Below are 20402 nucleotides of genomic sequence, written 5' to 3'. Positions count from 1 at the left end.
GCCAAGTGGTCAGCACATTTGACTCTCATGCAGAGGATCCAGATTCATAGCCCAGTACTACCAGGGATTTTTCCTCGGTATAACTGGAATGGGGTACACTCACCCTAATGATGCCAATCGAGAAGCTACTTGCATGGGAAGAAGTGGCTCAATGGTCTGGAAAATCGACAATAGCTGGGAAATTGGTATGCTGATGCTATGCCCCTCCATACCACGTAACGCCACATGGCATCCAGTCAAAACTGTGTAGTCTTCAGGGGCTTATCACAGAGTTTAGTTTAGTTTTTAAATATTAAAACATGAGGAATGATGCAGGTCTCTTCTGAAGATGCAGATTCACAGCCTGGTACTACCAGGGATTTTTTCCTTGGTATAATTGGAACGGGGTACACTCACCCTCATGATGCCAATCGAGAAGCTACTTGAATGAGAAGTAGTGGCTCAATGGTCTGGAAAATCAACTATAGCTGGGAAATTGGTATGCTGATGCTATGCCCCTCCATACCACATAACACCACATGGCAGCCAGTTGAAATTGTGAAGTCTTTAGGGACTTATCACAGAGTTTAATTTAGTTTTTACATATTAAAACCTAGCTTTCAGGAACAGTGACATTGTATTGTTACCAGCTGTAAGAGAGGAAGAAAAGGAATACACTACAACTTCCTACATAACTGTGTTAATGAAAGAGATTTCCACTTGTCTGTGGGCTTTTGTTTTGCAGATTTTCATGAATATTCAAAACAATAGTCTATAGAAAACTCGAATATGTGTTTCATTAATTCAGTTATGAAATTTTTGCAATGTTTGAAATATGAGTGTAATAAGAGTAACTTGGACGGGTATTACAAGAAGTGTATATGCTGCCTTTTCAATGGGAGTAAGCTGATGTCCAGTTACTGTGTAATTAAGTGTGTGCCAATTGAGGAGCTACTTGACTGAGAAGTAGTGGCTCCATGGTCTGGAAAATCGACAAAAGCTGCGAAATTGGTGTGCTGACCCCATGCCCCTCCATACCACATCTACATGATGCCACATGGCAGCCAGTCAACACTGTGCAGTTTTCAGGGACTTATCATGGAGATGTTTGTCCCTTTAAGTCAATACAAAATTATGGCAACTATGTTTAACACATTAAAAAAACGAAATGCTATAATAAATTTTTGACCAGTGCCAAATGGTGGTTCATATAGACCAAAACTAGTAGCTAATTTTCATACAGTTTATACAGCAGCTGATAGTGTACATAAATACATCTTTCATTAAATGCTTTTTATAGCTGTAACCTATCTGATTTTCATAAACTCGATTATGTTTTCACATGGTTTCTGTTTAAAAATTGCATAGCCAAGGAAAGCATGTGTTTGGAAGGACAACATTTTAGTCGTTGAGGTGCAATATTCCCAAGGAATCTTTGTTGCTTATTCTTCTATGATCTTTGTCTGGGGAGGAAAGTAATAAGGGTTGTAGAAGGTCATACGGTAAATATCTATTTGTGTCTGAAGCACAATATGGCAGATTATTGCCCTCATCATCAAGTATATACTTCCCTCAAAGAAACTATAACAGAAGGGTATTCCATTTACTTACAGAAAAGAAGTACCATACTGATAATTTATTTATTTCATATCTGAATCCACAATATGGCAAGATGGAATGATACAAAAAAAAAAAAAAAAAAAAAAAAAAAAGAAAAAGAAAAGAAAGGACGGCAACACTGATTTTCAGATCTCAAACAGTAAATTCTCATCCAATTGTTAGACACATTGAGATTACAGGTATTGTGACAGTCTGATATTGTCAGTGCACTAACGGTTCATCTATGTAGAAATCTTTACAGTCAATGTTTCATTAATCATGAGCAAAAGTCATAATTTTACTATACACAGATCCAGCCATTTATAAACTTACTTTTATCACTAGTCTACTTTATTACAGCACACATCGGTTACAACATTCTCTCATCACACACAGTCTTTGTTCACATAGCATTTTACATTTCATTCTATTTTTATTTTGTTCAGAAAATAATAGGTAGTAGCTTATTACTGTCATACTAAAAGCAGCTACTTTAAAGAAATAATTTCTGAAGAAATAAAGTTGGATTCTGGAGGATTCCTGATATTCTGGTCAGTTTTTCTTCAGCTGAATGTGTGAGAATGTGGGGGGGAGGGGGGGGGGGGGGGAGCAGCATGTGCATGTAGTAGTAACATGGATGTGAGTGGCTGTGCATGCCTACACATGTCTATGCACATTCATTTTCATCAGCATATGAACCAGAGTAGGTACCCTGGTAAGTCCCTGTTAATCAAAGAAAGATGATCTCTCGCACTGCTTTATCATGGCACATAGTAGTATCAATTCTGTTTCTCATTCAGACCAGCAGTACAGTAGATTAATGCAACAAGTTTACAGAAACATAAAATAAGAAAAAAACAAGAAAAAAATATATGTCTGAAAGGAGTAAAATAAATTATAATGGCAAGAGATTCTTCATTGCAAGTTGTGCACCAAATATAGGATGAAAAAAACTTATTAAAATATTTTGTAAAAATAATGAAAAGATATTAACAAGGAAATGGCAAGAGTACGAGATTCTTAAATACAAGCTGTGCATCAAATATGACAAAATATATTCTAAAAAATAGACAGTAAAAATCTCCAGTCAGGAAAATAATATTAGTATTCCAGTGTGACACATTTCACTTTCAAGTATTCATTAAGGGCCTCCTCACCTGAAACAGAAACAAAAGAAAAATCAGTCTCCAATTATTGAGAAAGAAATCCTTTCAAATTGTGTCCATTCTTATGGTCATATAATCTACTAACATATAACTGCCGATTTAAAAACAAATGGTTATATGTAAAATTTAACCAAGTACTCCACTGGTGCGTAATGAAAAAAAAAAAAAATCACAAAACATGCACAATCTCTTCTTATAAATCAATATCTTGTTTGATTTTAAAGAGAAAACAGTCCAGTGACAATTTATTGTTAGTTTCTAATGAGGAGAACACAATTATTGCTATGCCCGTTCCGCAAAAGGTAATGGAGGGAAACAACTGAGAAATGTTACTGCAACTCTTGCATCTGTAAAGAAGACTATCCTTGCCATCTATGAAAATTTTCACACTTGGAATTCCATGGAAGATTTTTCATAAAATCCTAGGATATTCTGGTCCTATAAAAATGCAATGGATGGACTGGAACATTACAACAAGTCTAGCATTTAAATAGTTGTTGATGTCATAGGGTTGAAATTGCTTGAATAAGAAGGAGAGTTACTTTATTTGTAAAGGTCTGTCTTGATCAAAAAAAAAAAATGGTTCAAATGGCTCTGAGCACTATGGGACTTAACATCTGAGGTCATCAGTCCCCTAAAACTTAGAACTACTTAAACCTAACTAACCTAAGGACATCACACACATCCATGCTCGAGGCAGGATTCGAACCTGCGACCATAGCAGTCCCGCGGTTCTGGACTGAAGCGCCTAGAACCGCTCGGCCACAACGGACGGCTGTCTTGATCACTTGTATGATCAAGATGGATCTTTACAAATAAAGAGCCACAATATTATTGCGGACTCATTTACAGACTTTACGTCTTCAATTGATAAGAAGAAGAGGGTGTGTGGAACAAAAACATAAAATATCAAATTCTGGATTTAAAAATGCATTCCCCTGAAGAGATCACACCAAGTGTCACTGCCACATATACTTTGTATTAGCTGATAATGAAAAAAATGTCCAGCATTGAAAACCAAGTGAAGCATCAAGCACCAATGACAGACAAGATTACTATATAATGGATCATAAATGTTAAAGAGAAATGAAAATCATACAAGGTGTGATTGAAGACACCATAATAGGGCCACCAGTGTTCTCAAAATACACAGACGATTTGTCAGATGTGGACAGCAGCACTTGCAGAATAATTTCAACAGTTCATTCGACCAAACTCAACATAAATGTGCAAATTGTATCCACATTGCTTTCCTATTCTTGGGACTTAAAACACTAATATATTTTTACTGGAGAGTTCATTACTATATGAAAATTCTTCAAATGCATTTAGTTTCTTCAATTTCTTTCTACTACATATCTAGTACTACATTTGCTCAACTAAAGCTTCTGTTGACATCACAGGAAATCCCAACTTACTTTATACTAGTAAGTTCATTGCTTAAGTGGCTGTTACACAGTTGTTGCTACAGACTACTACATCAATTAATTACAAAATGCACACACTCAAGTACACACAAAAATTAAGAAATAAAAGGATGGTAGATCAGGGTTCAATAAGGTAATTAGAGACTGAATACAAGCTAGGATTGGACAGAGATATGGAAAGTAATCAGCAGTGTCATTTTCAAAGGAAAAACTCTGGGCCACACCTTAATGATTTGGTGGAAATCACAGAAAACTTAAATCTGGATGCCCAGAGATGGGTTCAAACATTACTGCTCCTGAATGTGAGTCCTGTCTGTTAAAAACTATTTCATCTCACTTTGTATCCAAAAAGGAAACTGGACATATACACAATGACATTAAAGAAGCTTAAGACATGACTGTAAATTGTAAGACCAAATTCAGTTGTTTAGATAAGAACCCAATGAAACTTTAAGAGAAATATAACAAATGTTATGTGTAACAAAGAGGATTTAATTTGATATGACAACAAAAGTAGTTTACAAGAAAATTTACAACTGATAAAGGAACTGGATAAAAGCACAGAAGAAGAAAATATGCAGGTCACATAACAGCATATGAAAGTGCAAAGCTAAAAATACAAAATGAGAACAGAAAACTATGTGGGGAAAGAAAAAAAGAAAAATCAACGAGTTGCCCAATCCTTGGTGAAGAATAAATCTATGAAGCATTGTCATAAAGAGGAAAGTATGGAAGAAGTGTATCAAGAAAGTATGAATATATCAAAAAATTTACACAAAACAAAGAGAGGAAAAAACTGAGATGGAAGGACTTTGATAAAATGGGAAAGCACTAAGATTACAATGACTCATAGTATGATTATCAACAAAGCCACAGGACCATGTTATGCATGTATTACATACGGTGCTGAGAGCTACAGTGCCGAGAGCTCTATGAATAGAAAACTAACTGAGGAAGAGATCATAACTGTATCACTGAAATATGAGAGATGCTTACAACAAGCATAATACAGCGGCTCAATGATTAATTACATATAACATCAAAAAAGTATAAAGAGAAAATAAAAAAAATAAAAAAATATAAATAACAGCATCTGACACCAAAGTAGAGCAGCTGTTGAGACACTGGACTCACACCTGGGAAAACAACGGATGAGATTCCCATTCACCCATCCCGATTAAGTTTTCCTGTTGTTATTGGGAATCACTTAAGGCAAATGCCGAGACGGCTCCTCTGAAAAGGACATGGTGAACTTCCTTCCCTAATCTCAACTTGCACTCTGTCCCTAATAATTGTCATCAATGAGACTCTAAACCCTTATCTTTCTTTTTTCCATTTCATACTGCACCACATTATCAATTGATAACCAAAACAGTTAAACAAAGTATCTTAAAAAATAAGTGACTGGCTCAAAGACTTATTGGCTAATAGAACGTGGTGAATGTTCAACACAAGCAAAAGTAATACCAGTAGTGTGTCCAAGTAAGTATAATAGAATTGCTTCTGTTCTCAATAAACATAAATGATTTATCACATGGAACCAGAAGTCTCTCAGATTGATCATTGATAAAACTGTGAAACATGCCACCCCCTCACATAAGAATTACTCCTGTACCACCACCAGCACATTGCTCTTGTCAATTGTTCATATGGTTGCACCAACTACTATTTTCCCTCTGGACAAACATGTGACTGATTGATGAGCACATTCCTCGGTTTACTCATAGTGCAATTTTGATGTAGTTGAATCCAAAATATGTGGGCTTCTCTCTATGCTGGCATGAGTGGGACATACACATTGCCTGATGTCTGGTATTCATATACTGCTCTGAGCCACTGATACACAATTTGACAAAAAACCCCAAAGCCTACAGCATCTTTAAATACTACAAAATGTGTTACTGAAACCATTATGTCATTTATGGGTTATAAATTTGAGCAGCCTTCTGATAAGGACGCAAAGTTGACGATGAGTTGTCAATTTGGTTAAGAACTCATCCAGCTACAAACTTTCATATAGAATTCACTTGACTGATTTTGAGTCAATTGCAAGTCACTTTTCTACATTTATAGGGAAAAAATCATTCATTCAAGCTAGAGCAAAAAGTGGATGATAGGCAAGTATTCAGGGCAGTTTGAGAGGGTTTCTCAACACAATTGACATATTTATTTGGCACCTCCCCCCCTCCTACCTCAGGTATTAGGTACCTTTCTTAGGCATTTGCTCATTTTATTACTGTTGTAAGTGTTATTATCTCTCCTCCTCCCCTCCCCCCCCCCTCCACCCTCATAGCTGAAAGGCATCATTCACACCCTTCATACAGTGGAACTGGGTTCATTTCCTGGTGACAGTACCAGTTTGAATTGACACACCCATTGCTGAAATGGCAACAGACAAAAAACAATATACACCATGCTGTGAGCCACATGAGATTCAATATTTAACTAAAAACATTATAATAAAAATGTCGTTGTGATATTTATATACAGGGTAGATCATAATCAATAATGAAAAAACACATCAGCAGAAGCAAATGCGTGCCACTAAATATAGGTCCACAAATGCGCCATTTGTGAGCCAGTTTTGAAGGTTTGGTTACGAGCTGCCACTCACTTCACTACGAAATACTGTTCTGGTACTATACATGTACATGAAATATAAACTTTTCATGTTATATACCCATATAATTAGGCTCAAATTTCACCCATGACCCAGTATACCTTGCACAATGTTGTGGAGACTAGTACAAGCATGATGGGACACAGGCATATTTTGCTGCTGACGTAAGATGACTTTTAACACACCAGTACTGCATAAGATGGGTTAAGCAGGCCCTGTACCTTGGCCACAAAGGTCACCTGCCCTCAGTACTCTGGACTTTTCTGTCTGAGGTCATCTCAGTAGTGTCATCGACATGGTTGAAAATCTGAAGCAGTGAAAAGGAAAGTCGCAATTTATGAGATGATCCGAGAGTGTTTGAAAGAATTTGTAACTCACTGCAGTATTACCTCCAAATGTAAAGGTGACAAGTGCAAGACCTTCTTTAACAGATACAAGTGTACAGTAAATTGTAACAAGTACGTAGCCTTGTATTTCTTGTTAAGGTGGGTGCTGGATGAAAATTTGAACCTAATTAGATGTGCACTTGATCAAAAAGTTTACATTTCGGATACATTTAGAGTAACCATGATAATAATTCATACTGAAGTCAGAGATGACTGCAACAGCACATTAGCAATTATTTCGCAAACAGCTTATCTGGAAACCCATGTTTACTGCAAGTTTTTTGCCTCCCATATCAAGTACTCTCAACCATTTCAGTTTTCATTACTAATTATGATTCACTCCATATACAAATGTTTCATTAACAGCCCAAGTGACCACTTGTGTCACTTGGACCTTAAATTTGCCCCGCAAGTGCTTTATAGTTATCACACTGTCATATTGTCTCTAAAAGTATTCATTTGTTTATGTATTCACATTTTCTATTATATCATGACAAGCAGATTTCTGGTGCTTTACTGAGAATTAGCCCTAAAACTTAGATATGAAAAAGTGTTTCACTGAGCAGCACTCTTGTTAAGAAAAAATGTTTCATCACAACTGAACAGTTTTTATGCTGTATTAAATATGTTGAATTTTCAATTTACCGAGTGGTAAAATCAATGAATGATTATACCATTTATAGTACGATAAAAGTGTTAATGACCTGAACAACCTTATCTGGTTATTTGGAGGGCACGACTCACTTAAGCAAATATTTCAAGCAATTTTCCAAAACAGTCATATGTTGAATGCTTGGTTCTACACACTTTTATATACAACATGGTGAAGTTATATTATTGTATTGCAGGAAATGTTCTGTGTAAATTTGCTGAAAGATTTTCAATGACTGTAATCCAAAATATTTGGAAGCTAAATAATATGTACCCAAGTCTTTTCCAAATCCAGATTGTTTGAAACCTCCAAATGGAGCTGCCACATCAGTCTTATTGTAGGTATTTATGAAAACTGTCCCTGCATCTATTTTCTCTGCTATGTAAAGTGCACGATTAATGTCTCTTGTAAATACTCCAGATGCGAGTCCGAATTCTGTGTTGTTTGCTCGGTTGATTACTGCGTCAATATCTCTGAAACAAATCAAAACAAATATTCTGAAATTGAAGTAAAATGCAACTAGATGGCAAATTTTGCATCTTGCTCAAGAAAAACATAATGGTGAAAAAATGAGTGTATTCACTAGCCTGTGGAACAATGAATAGAGCCAATTCATCAGTCATTCATGTTGATGTATGAACACGATGAATGTAGGTCATATCAATGTGTTGGCTGTCAAATACACTTTACAGTTTGTAAATATTTATTCACTGTGCACAATGTCAGTCTTATTATGTATCTTTGACAAGACCAAATATACATTATTTTGATGACAAAATATCATTTAGGCATGTCAGACTTTTCTGACATTTCAACTTGCACGTGAGAATGGTTATAAAGCCAAAAACATGATTATGTGAAATAAATAAATAGTAGAATGAGATTTTCACTCTCCAGCGGAGTGTGCGCTGATATGAAACTTTCTGGCAGATTAAAACTGTGTGCCGGACTGAGACCTGAACTCGGGACCTTTGCCTTTCGCGGGCAAGTGCTCTACCAACTGAGCTACCCAAGCACTGGAAGAAGTAAAGCTGTGAGGACGGGGCGTGAGTCGTGCTTGGGTAGCTCAGTTGGTAGAGCATTTGCCCGCGAAAGGCAAAGGTCCCGAGTTCGAGTCTCAGTCCGGCACACAGTTTTAATCTGCCAGGAAGTTTCATATCAGTGCACACTCCGCTGCAGAGTGAAAATCTCATTCTGGAAACATCCCCTAGGCTGTGGCTAAGCCATGTCTCCGCAATATCCTTTCTTTCAGGAGTGCTAGTTCTCCAAGGTTCGCAGAAGAGCTTCTGTGAAGTTTGGAAGGTAGGAGACGAGGTACTGACAGAAGTGAAGCCGTGAGGACAGGGCGTGAGTCGTGCTTGATAGCTCAGTTGGTAGAGCACTTGCCCGCGAAAGGCAAAGGTCCCGAGTTCGAGTCTCAGTCCGGCACACAGTTTTAATCTGCCAGGAAGTTTCATATCAGTGCACACTCCGCTGCAGAGTGAAAATCTCATTCTGGAAACATCCCCTAGGCTGTGGCTAAGCCATGTCTCCGCAATATCCTTTCTTTCAGGAGTGCTAGTTTTGCAAGGTTTGCAGAAGAGCTTCTGTAAAGTTTGGAAGGTAGGAGACAAGGTACTGACAGAAGTGAAGCTGTGAGGACAAGGCGTGAGTCGTGCTTGGGTAGCTCAGTAGGTAGAGCACTTGCCCGCGAAAGGCAAAGGTCCCGAGTTCGAGTCTCGGTCCGGCACACAGTTTTAATCTGGCAGGAAGTTTTAAATAAATAGTAATTTACAGTCAAATGGCGTACATTTCTTTCAAATACTTCTACTTAAGTATGTTTCCCCTTGAACGAAAAATTTTATTTCATGTTTCCTTTTAACTTAATTACTTATCATTGCTTATCACTGCATAATAGAGGGTACTTTTAATCCGATTAAATTAGATACACTTTTTGTTCCACAGACAGGAGACTACAAATACATATTTATAACAACCTAAACGCCCGCATCTTGTGGTCGTGCGGTAGCGTTCTCGCTTCCCACGCCCGGGTTCCCGGGTTCGATTCCCGGCGGGGTCAGGGATTTTCTCTGCCTCGTGATGGCTGGGTGTTGTGTGCTGTCCTTAGGTTAGTTAGGTTTAAGTAGTTCTAAGTTCTAGGGGACTGATGACCATAGATGTTAAGTCCCATAGTGCTCAGAGCCATTTGAACCATTTTTTGAACAACCTAAACAAGATAAATTTTTGACCCTTCCACTTATACTAAGTGAAATGGTCCTCATGGATTTGAAATAAGTCAAAAAAATTGCAAGCATATTTTCATTTAGATAATAATAATCATGTAACAAAACATGTAAATGTACAATACACTGAGGTTAATATGATAATCCTTGGGTTATTGTAACCACACATCGACAGACAGGAAACTGCTCACAATATTTCTTTCTGTTGATCACACTACTGCAATGAAAATGTGCCGAAGTTGGCTTTTACATGACATTCACATTACCTGATATTGCTAATTATATACACATCAAAGGGTTCTAGTAAGTAACTTGCAAGTGGAGTGGAAAACACTGAACGTGCGTGATCCTTTAAGCTCCTGTTACACTGAAAATATTTATAACTGCTGGCAAGTTACCGAAAATGTGAGTTCCTGAATAATGGACACTTTCTGGGCCACAACAAGCGACTTTATTTCTTTGTGTGAAGATTATTCTTATTTTTGGTACTGTTTAAATGAAGTGAGCTGTCAGTTTTGAAAACAAATATATTATTGACGACAAATTTTATCACTGGATAAATATGTTGGGAAACAATAGGTGGTAATCCCCAGCTCCCTGAACACACCTCTGCAGGATGTTCTTCAGTCCACACAAGAAATAATTCACGTTAAATGGTTTCAAATTCAGAGAACTTTAGCTTTGTTTGCTGAGTTAAAAAAAAGGATCATGTATGACATTATGGAATGATATGTTCCCCCCAATTAAATTTATTAGACTTATTAATGTCCATGAAAATTTCACTAGCTGATCTTTCTAAAACTATACTTGATATGCAATTTATTTTACTTGCCACCTCCTGCAATCTGTGGCAGACTTCTTGTTAATTTTAGAATTCCCACATATTTCCAGTGTTCTCTCTGATTCTTCTCAAGCATGGATTTAGCATTATGGAATGCAAGGGGAACACTGTGGTTTTAGTAAACACTACATTGTTGGGTTTTCATATTGTCACGGCAGCAGTTTCGGCGTATCCAGTGAACGTGTTCTTTATAGGACACTGTCAGAATGGAGTACCCCTTCTTCACTCAGTTGCTTACTTGTAAAGACATTGATGAGCCCTAAAACAGGACAGTTCCAACACCCATAACAGTACAAACATGGCTGCAGTATACCCACCCGACACCTGCCCCAATTCCTACAGTAACAGCCCCTTTGCCTCCTGCATGTCATAAGCTCAACAGTAGGTTTGTATTTGACCCATGAAGGTTTGCTGAGACTGTATTCAGTTCTACACAGTAGAGTGATTTTTGAGAAACACAGTCATTCTGTAGTGTAGGTTTATTCACCTACACTTCATATTTGGGCCTAAACTCAGAAGACATGCCAATTTTGGCACTGTAAGAGATGAAAAAATGGTGAAGTATCAAGGTCAATAAGATGTTTGGGCTTTCTTGAACTATCCTCCTCTTGAAACATATGAAGCAAAATTCATTGCAACATCCAGCCATAGAGTTAGAAGTTCTGTAGCCCAGCTGTCATGGCTAAACAGTAACATGCCAAGACGTGGGGAAGATGAGCATTTTCATTCAGTCCTCAGCTGTTTAGAGTTGACTCAACTGACCCATATTAAAAATGCAAAAAGATGTATTTTGGATATACCAATGAAATATGCTTACCTTTATGATGTAATAGTAACCTGTTGTTGTTGTTGTGGTTTTCAGTCCTGAGACTGGTTTGATGCAGCTCTCCATGCTACTCTATCCTGTGCAAGTTTTTTCATCTCCCAGTACTTACTGCAACCTACATCCTTCTGAATCTGCTTAGTGTATTCATCTCTTGGTCTCCCCCTACGATTTTTACCCTCCACGCTGCCCTCCAATACTAAATTGGTGATCCCTTGATGCCTCAGAACATGTCCTACCAACCGATCCCTTCTTCTGGTCAAGTTGTGCCACAAACTTCTCTTCTCCCCAATCCTATTCAATACTTCCTCATTAGTTATGTGATCTACCCATCAAATCTTCAGCATTCTTTTGTAGCACCACATTTCGAAAGCTTCTATTCTCTTCTTGTCCACACTATTTATCGTCCATGTTTCACTTCCATACATGGCTACACTCCATACGAATACTTTCAGAAACGACTTCCTGACACTTAAATCAATACTGGATGTCAACAAATTTCTCTTCTTCAGAAACGCTTTCCTCGCCATTGCCAGCCTACATTTTATATCCTCTCTACTTTGACCATCATCAGTTATTTTGCTCCCCAAATAGCAAAACTCCTTTACTACTTTAAGTGCCTCATTTCCTAATCTAATTCCCTCAGCATCACCCGACTTAATTAGACTACATTCCATTATCCTTGTTTTGCTTTTGTTGATGTTCATCTTATATCCTCCTTTCAAGACACTGTCCATTCCATTCAACTGCTCTTCCAAGTCCTTTGCTGTCTCTGACAGAATTACAATGTCATCGGCGAACCTCAAAGTTTTTATTTCTTCTCCATGAATTTTAATACCCACTCCGAACTTTTCTTTTGTTTCCTTTACTGCTTGCTCAATATACAGATTGAACAACATCGGGGACAGGCTACAACCCTGTCTTACTCCCTTCCCAACCACTGCTTCCCTTTCATGTCCCTCGACTCTTATAACTGCCATCTGGTTTCTGTACAAATTGTAAATAGCCTTTCGCTCCCTGTATTTTACCCCTGCCACCTTTAGAATTTGAAAGAGAGTATTCCAGTCAACATTGTCAAAAGCTTTCTCTAAGTCTACAAATGCTAGAAACGTAGGTTTGCCTTTCCTTAATCTTTCTTCTAAGATAAGTCGTAAGGTCAGTATTGCCTCACGTGTTCCAGTGTTTCTACGGAATCCAAACTGATCTTCCCCGAGGTTGGCTTCTACTAGTTTTTCCATTCGTCTGTAAAGAATTCGTGTTAGTATTTTGCAGCTGTGACTTATTAAGCTGATAGTAATCTACCTTAAAAAAAGAAGAGACTTGATAACTATCAAATGTTTAAGATACAGTGAGTGAGTTTTGTGTATTTTCTGTCAAATTTATTTCTTTGGTCCAAACATACACTCAAATTCAGCTAATGAGCTATAAGAAAAATGGAAATTTGAGAATCTTATCCCTCTTGGAAAAATTTCTGTGGACACCCATGCTTCCCCTCCACTCCCCAACCTATCAAGAGCATTAATGGATGATGAAAAGGGGTAATTCCCCTTCAACGGATCCTCCATTCCAACAAACCCCTGGCTTTAATATCCACTACCACTTTCTTGTACTTGTCTCTCACTTTTAAGGGTTTTTACACCTGTGTGCCTTGCAGCTAGTCACCATGCAACTGCAGCTTATGCCACATGCAAGCAGAGGCACACGTGTAGGTGCATGCTTCTTCCTCAACATGTGCATGCGAGTGAATCCATTTACACCTCTGTTAACACTGTGCGCCTCTACTTCCATGTGGAGGCAAGCTGCAAATGCAAGGTGATGAACCACAAGGCACACAGTTGTAAACACACCTTTAGTTTTCTCAAACCATATCATTCACCTGCACCATACGAGACTTATACTTCATTCCTTTCCTTTCCTTTCCTTCTTTCATTTTTCCTTTCCTTCTTTCTTTTTTCCATTCCTTATCCTACAGCTTAATACTCAGTGTCACTCAGTTTTATTTCCAGATGACATATTTGTAATCATTTAAACAGTCCCAATCAAATTCCTCAATCCATCATCAATACCTTAGAAAAATTAGAAAAGTAGATTAAAATTAAACACAGAAAAACTCACTTAACGCAACTTAAAACAAGCAAAGTTAAATGATATTCAAATTCATTGTAAAAATCAGAATTTGTAGAAATTTGTGAAATTCCTTGGATTCCAGTTAGACAAAAATTTATCGCAGTATATACTTTGCAAATAAATTAAATAGTCTAGTATTTGCAATAATGATACTATTACAATGCTATCAGTATGGAGATAAGGAAAGTAGTATATCGCAGCTACTTTGTATCAATAATATAGTATGGAATTATATTTTGGAGTAGCTCGAACCATATGTCTCTATTATTAAAACTTCAAAACACTATCATTAGAAATACGTACAATGTAAAGCAAAGAAAATCATGTTGCTCACTCCTAAAAGATCTAAGTACATCAAATGTTCCCTCACTGTACATCTATGAACTGATTACCTTTCTACATAGTAACCATCATTATTTGTACCAAATCAATTTCAACATTATTACAGCACCACCCACTATTTAAAGCTTTACGCTCAAACTCCACAGTATGTTGGTATGAAAATTTACAAGGTGAAAGGAAAGAATTTTTTCACTATTAATTTATAAACATTGCAAAGGTGCAGAAATGTTACCATTCAGTTGAAGAGTTCATGGAGGATGATCTGAAAATTTGAGCTTGAGAGAACACATACTTAGGATGTTATATTTCGTTATTTTTTAAAAATCCACATGTTGTGTAATAATTATGTATTCAGTACAGTATATTAAATTAATTATATTTTAAGGAAAACTGTAAACAAGCTGTTGTGTTTTGATGTTTTGATGACTCTCCTGTACACCATGTCAATGACTTGAAATTGTATGTTATGAGACAATAAACTTCTATTCAATCTGTTTCTCCTATTCTTGATCCTCATCTTTTTTCAAAAAATAAGGTTACAACATACACAATGTTTAGAAAACAGAACACCTGGAACAACTGGAGATAGTATGTTCATATTCACAAGACATGTACATTAGCATGTTCTGCAGAAATGATTAGCACGAGGTCAACATCGACATTGCGATGCAACACCACCTACCAGTAAAATGTGCCTGTGGCTCTTGTTGGCACAATGAAATGAAGGTAACGGACCAGTCTGACTTGATCAGATGTGCAGAATGTTCCACAGACATAGGCGCAAACCGTATCATCAAATTAGCGAGTTTGAAAGAGGGCACATTATTGGCATGAGGGAATGTGATGCATCCATCCAGGAAACTGCTTCATGGAAGGCCATAGAACACAACGAGATGGGTTAGGTCACACCACCCAGACAATCGCCTGCAAAGATCGACACCTCATCCGAATGGTATTGCAGGACAGATCTGTGACCTCCTCAGCTCTGGCGCAACAGTGGAACAGAGTAACACATCACATACTACCAGGGGTGACAGTCCATCACCATTTATTATGGCATGGATTACGTACGCGACATCCAGTTCTCCACCTAGCTTTGACGAATATGCAGAAACATGGTACACAGCAATTGTATATGGAACTACATCACAGGGGACAGGAATGGCAACAGATAGTGTTTTTGGATGAATTTAGGTTCTGTTTGTTTGAAAATGATGGCCGCATTGCGGTTAGCCACAGACTGGGGGAGCAGCATCATACTGACTGCATTCGCATAAGGCATACAGCACCAACTCAAGGCCTTGTGGTGTGGGGTGCTATTGGATACAACCGCAAATGGCAGGTGGTGCATGTCCAGGGCACTGTGACCAGAGTGACCTACGTGAATGGCATCCCATGACCCACATCCATATCCTTTCTGCACAACATCCCAGATGGCATTTCTCAGTAAGACAATGCATTACCACATGTTTCTGCATGAACATGTGCCTTCTTGATGTCACACTATGTCAGCCTTTTGTACTGGCCTGCCAGATCACCAGACTTGTGGCCAGTCAAAAATGTGTGGGATATGGCAAAACGATGGGTGCAGTGCTGTGACACAATGCCAACTGTCACAGATGAACTCTGAAATCAGGTGAACGCAGCACGGATGGTTATACCACAGGACACCATTTGTGCTTACACATGTTGATGTCATCACGCATAGAATGAATTATCTGGGCCCATGGTGGACCCTGTGCTCACTAGGCAATGGGACACATGCTTAACTGAGGTGACTGAAATGCTGATCATTTCTGCAGAGCATACTAATGTATATATCCTGTGAATACGAGCATCCTATCTCTAGTCGTTCAAGGTGTTCTGCTTTTTCTAATCAGTCTGAAAGTTGGTAAAGCTCTAAGTTTTCAAAGGTCGGAAACTGGAGCAAAAATCAAAATGTGAATTGTCTGTTGTGAAACAGGAGTAGTCTGTATCTATAGTCCGTAAATATGAATACGATAATAACATGTTTTTAGTCAGTGTGTGATTTATAATATTCAAATAAAGTGAATACTCGAGAGTCACACATAATTGCTGCCAACTCCCTTGATTCCTACACAGCATCATTAACCTCCTGCTTCACTGAAAACAGTTCTCTGCTCATGTGCTCTTTCAATACGGCAAAAAGAAACAGGTCACTTGGTGCTAGCTTGAGACTATACCCAGGTGATCCAGGATATCCCAATAAAAGCCGTTAATGACTTCTGCCAGTTTACCTGTAGTGTGGGCTGAGGTTCATCATGCAACAAACACACCCTCTTCAACAGCTGTTCTAACCCCCACCCCACCCTTTTTTTAACTGCCTGATAAAGCCTCTAGAGGGTCTCTCAGCACCTGTCAATATTTATGGATTGACGTGGAGTCAACAAGTCAAATATAAACAAACATTCTTATTAAATCCTAAAGAATATCACAACAATTTTTTTCCTGACAGAGATATAGTATGATACCACTGCATTAATTGCCTTTTAAACTATGGCATGTACTGGGTCATCTAGGTTCCATACGGTGTCACAGGAGATTACAGGAATTCTTCATCCCTCACAAACAACCCTGAGCCAACTCTACTCATTTTATACGTGTGGTGTTTGTTCTGTCAGAAATTTAACATAGTGGCTGTAAAAATCAATATTTTGAGGGAAGTACCAACGTCAGCCACAACTGGGCATTGCAACTGCAGCTGACATCAGTACCTCCTCAGAATGTTGATTTTTATTCTTTAATGTGTATGCACAATAGGGGCAATACTCCTTGTGGGAATACAGGAAATGCTGTGAGCAAATGAGGCAAATGGACAGGGATGCTACTTCATAGTGTGCAACAAGTTGAGAATTTGGGTAAGCTGGTAAGTGTGCTCAGATAGCAGTTAAAGCTACCACCTGCATAAAGCAGAAAGTCCACGTTTGAATCCGTGTTTGACACAAATTTTCAACTTTCACCATTGAATTGCACTGCACAATGAAAATGGGATAATGATGATGCACCACAAGTGAGTTATGCAAATTGGTCACAAACTGGCACTCATATAGGTATCAGGCACAATTGTAAACTTTGGCAGCCGACAGATGCATGTGTGATGATGCAGAGCAATTTCACAGCACAGCTGGCAAGGATAAAAAACAGGGGACATGTTGATACCAGGACATAAACTCTTTGTAAATTTCATTCAGTATAATCAGTTGGAGAGTAACTACACCTTGCAGACAGGTGCATGTACAATATACACAGATGTCAGTATTTGAGAGAGATTGTATAGTTTGGTTGGAGTAATCGGTGAATCGCTCTGCATTTGAATAGAAGCGATACCACTATATTTGATGATGTTGGCACGAATGGGTGAAACATGGCCAAACACAGTGTCAAGAAGGAGACAGCTGATCTAGGGAGATGACAGAATGAGATGACCGAGCAATCGTCAGATAAGCACTCAGAGCCCCAGATTCATCATCATCAATTCAACATGCAACTGGTGCTTCAGTGACCACATGGATCATTAATAGATAGCACACACAAGGAGGAATGAGCTTACTGTGCCCCTTGCACTGACTATCATTGACCTCTGTACACCGACAAGCCCATCTGCTGTGGTGTCAGGCACATTCAGCCTGAAATCTCATTGACTGGAGCAGAATTGTTTCCAGTGATGAGTCCTACTTTGAACTGAGCCCCAATGACCAGCAAAGACATGTCTGGAGATGCACTGGTGGCAGTGGGATAAAAACCTGACTGTTGCCCATCATACAGCCCAACAACCAGGAGTGATGGTCTGGGGTGCCATACCATTTCATAGCAGGACCCCTTTGGTTGTCATACATGGCACCCTTGCACCACTGTGGCACATCAACAATATTCTATGCCTCATTTTGTTGCCCTTCACAGCAAGTCATGCTGGGCTTACATTTCAGCGCAATACTGCCACACATTCATGTTGCGAACTTCTACTATTTATCTTCGTGCTTGCCAAACCCTATCTTGGCCAATAAGGTTGCCGGATCTCTCCCCAACTGAGAATATTTGGAGCATTATCAGTAGGGCCCTCCAAGCAGCTCAGGATTTTGATGACCTAATAGAACAGAATTTGGGACAATATTCCTCAGGAGAACACCCAACAATGCTGTCAACCACTGACATGCTGAATAGTTGCTTGTGTAATGGCCAGAGGTGGACCAACATGTCTGACTTGCTCAATTTGTGAAACTCTTCCTCTTCAATAAATCAACCAATTTTTCTGATAATTTGAGCATTTATTTGTCTGTACATGTACATCACATCTACCAATTTCCATCGCATTCAGATTATACCTTCATGTTTTTTTCCTTCCTTAGATTCTATTTCAGTGCCAAAATGCAGCTGACATCAGTACCTTACTCAATATATTAAATTAAATTTCTTTTGTGCTAAGTTATTAACATTTTCAGCATCAAGTGAGTTCACAATTTTTGGAAATCTACTCAACCAATTATCAATTGGTAGTTTGATCAATTTATGAATGTATTTCATACAAAAAGACAGCGGGCTTTGCAAAGCAACTATTTCAGAATGGTCCACAACTGATGGTTTCCAGCTCCTTTGTTCATCATGAAGTTTACAAAATAATCTTTAAATCCCAACACAACATCATCAATTTACCATGTAATATTATTTCATTCTAAAATGTTATTACTTCAGAGTAGATGCTGGCAGCCTTCTCACATTTCATGACAATGCACACTTTATACTTGACAAGATTCTGAATTGCCAGGTTCATGTTTAGAAACAACTATGGTACAGCCACTAAAGCTGTCGACTGAAAATGTTGGTTTGTATTCTGCTCTATATACTCCCCTTTACGCAGGAATATCACCTTAGCTGTGACAAACATCCCTCAGGGCCACAGACATACTGAATGCTCACTATATGAACATAACTGATACACTTTTAACATGTATGACCTAATGGCTCCCATCCCTACCCCTTTGTCTCGTTTGAGTAATGGAATATTCATACAATTACAGTTTGGGTTTCAAACGAGCCACTTTGTTGAGCCAGTTATTCATACATTTATTGAACACATAATAAAATGTTTAAATGATAAAATGTCACGAGTTGGGACCTTCTGTGACTTATGTAAGACACTTGAGTCCATCAATCACAATATTCTATTAAAGAAGTTGCATTTTTATGGAATACATAGTTCAGCACATGCCTCATTTATTTCTTATTTTAGAAACACAATGCAGAAAGTTACAGTACGGTTTTTGAATAATGCAAGGGGGATGCCACATTATCTGCAGGGAGAAAAATTACAATGGGAATCAATCAAGATTCAATCTTTGTCACACTATTCTCACTTTACATTAGTAATCCGGTATTTTATGTTAATCAGGAGTCAAAATTAGTCCTGTTTGCAGATGGTACAAGCATTGTTGTGAAGCAGTGCAAAGAAGCATCAACAGAGAATATAATAGATGATGTTATTGTAAAAGTTACTGACTGTTTTTGCATAAATAGGCTAGATTTAAGCTCTGAAAAAACATATCTCATCCACTTTTTTACTCTCATCAACATCCCACCTCCTATTAACCTAGCATACCAACAAGAAATAATAAATGATTAGGTGTGCTTAGTGGTAGAAACTTTAAGGGGAAAACCAGATAATAGACCTGATAAAACATTCAGGTTCAGCTACTTTTGCCATAGGAATAACTGCCTACTTATGGGATACAGAAGTCAATAAGTTACCATAGTTCACATATTTTCATTCACATTCTAGGGTAGCTTGTCATTTAGGCAAAAAGTACACATTGCACAAAAGCAAGTAATTAGAATTAAGTGTGGGGTTGATACACAGACATCTTGCAGGCATTTCTTTAAGCATCTGGGAATACTAACCACAGCCTCACAACACATTTAGTCACTTATAAAATTTGTTATCAACAATCCATCTGAGTTGCAGAGTAACCGATATACTCCCAAGTACACCGCTAGAAGGAAAAATGATCTGCATGACTCTCTAATGAACCTATCTTTGGCACATAAGTGGGTGGAACATGCGGGTATAAAACTCTTTGTCTATCTGCTCTTTGAAATAAAATATTTGACAGATAGAAAGAGTGTTTTCAGATTTATATTAGAGACATTTCTCCTTAACACATATTTTTTGTTGAAACTGGCATTAAAGAGAAATAGCTATGATT

At 38.0% G+C, this 20402-nt stretch overlaps 1 protein-coding gene across 1 annotated transcript in view; it reads right to left on the bottom strand.

Annotated features, from left to right (window-relative positions):
- Positions 1-2616: 2616 nt before the first annotated feature.
- LOC124721294 (cytosolic 10-formyltetrahydrofolate dehydrogenase) overlaps positions 2617-20402 on the bottom strand; it is a 167284-nt gene continuing 149498 nt past the window's right edge. Inside the window, exons 15-16 of the mRNA XM_047246202.1 lie at positions 8103-8302; positions 2617-2735 (exon numbers count right to left, since the gene is read on the bottom strand). Coding sequence (XP_047102158.1) covers positions 2680-2735; positions 8103-8302 — 256 coding nt within the window. The 3' untranslated portion in view covers positions 2617-2679. The remainder of the gene's footprint in view (positions 2736-8102; positions 8303-20402) is intronic.

The sequence above is a fragment of the Schistocerca piceifrons genome, chromosome X (assembly GCF_021461385.2).
Source record: "Schistocerca piceifrons isolate TAMUIC-IGC-003096 chromosome X, iqSchPice1.1, whole genome shotgun sequence".
NCBI classification, from domain to species: domain Eukaryota; kingdom Metazoa; phylum Arthropoda; class Insecta; order Orthoptera; family Acrididae; genus Schistocerca; species Schistocerca piceifrons.
This window is presented reverse-complemented; position numbering and strand designations above follow the sequence as displayed.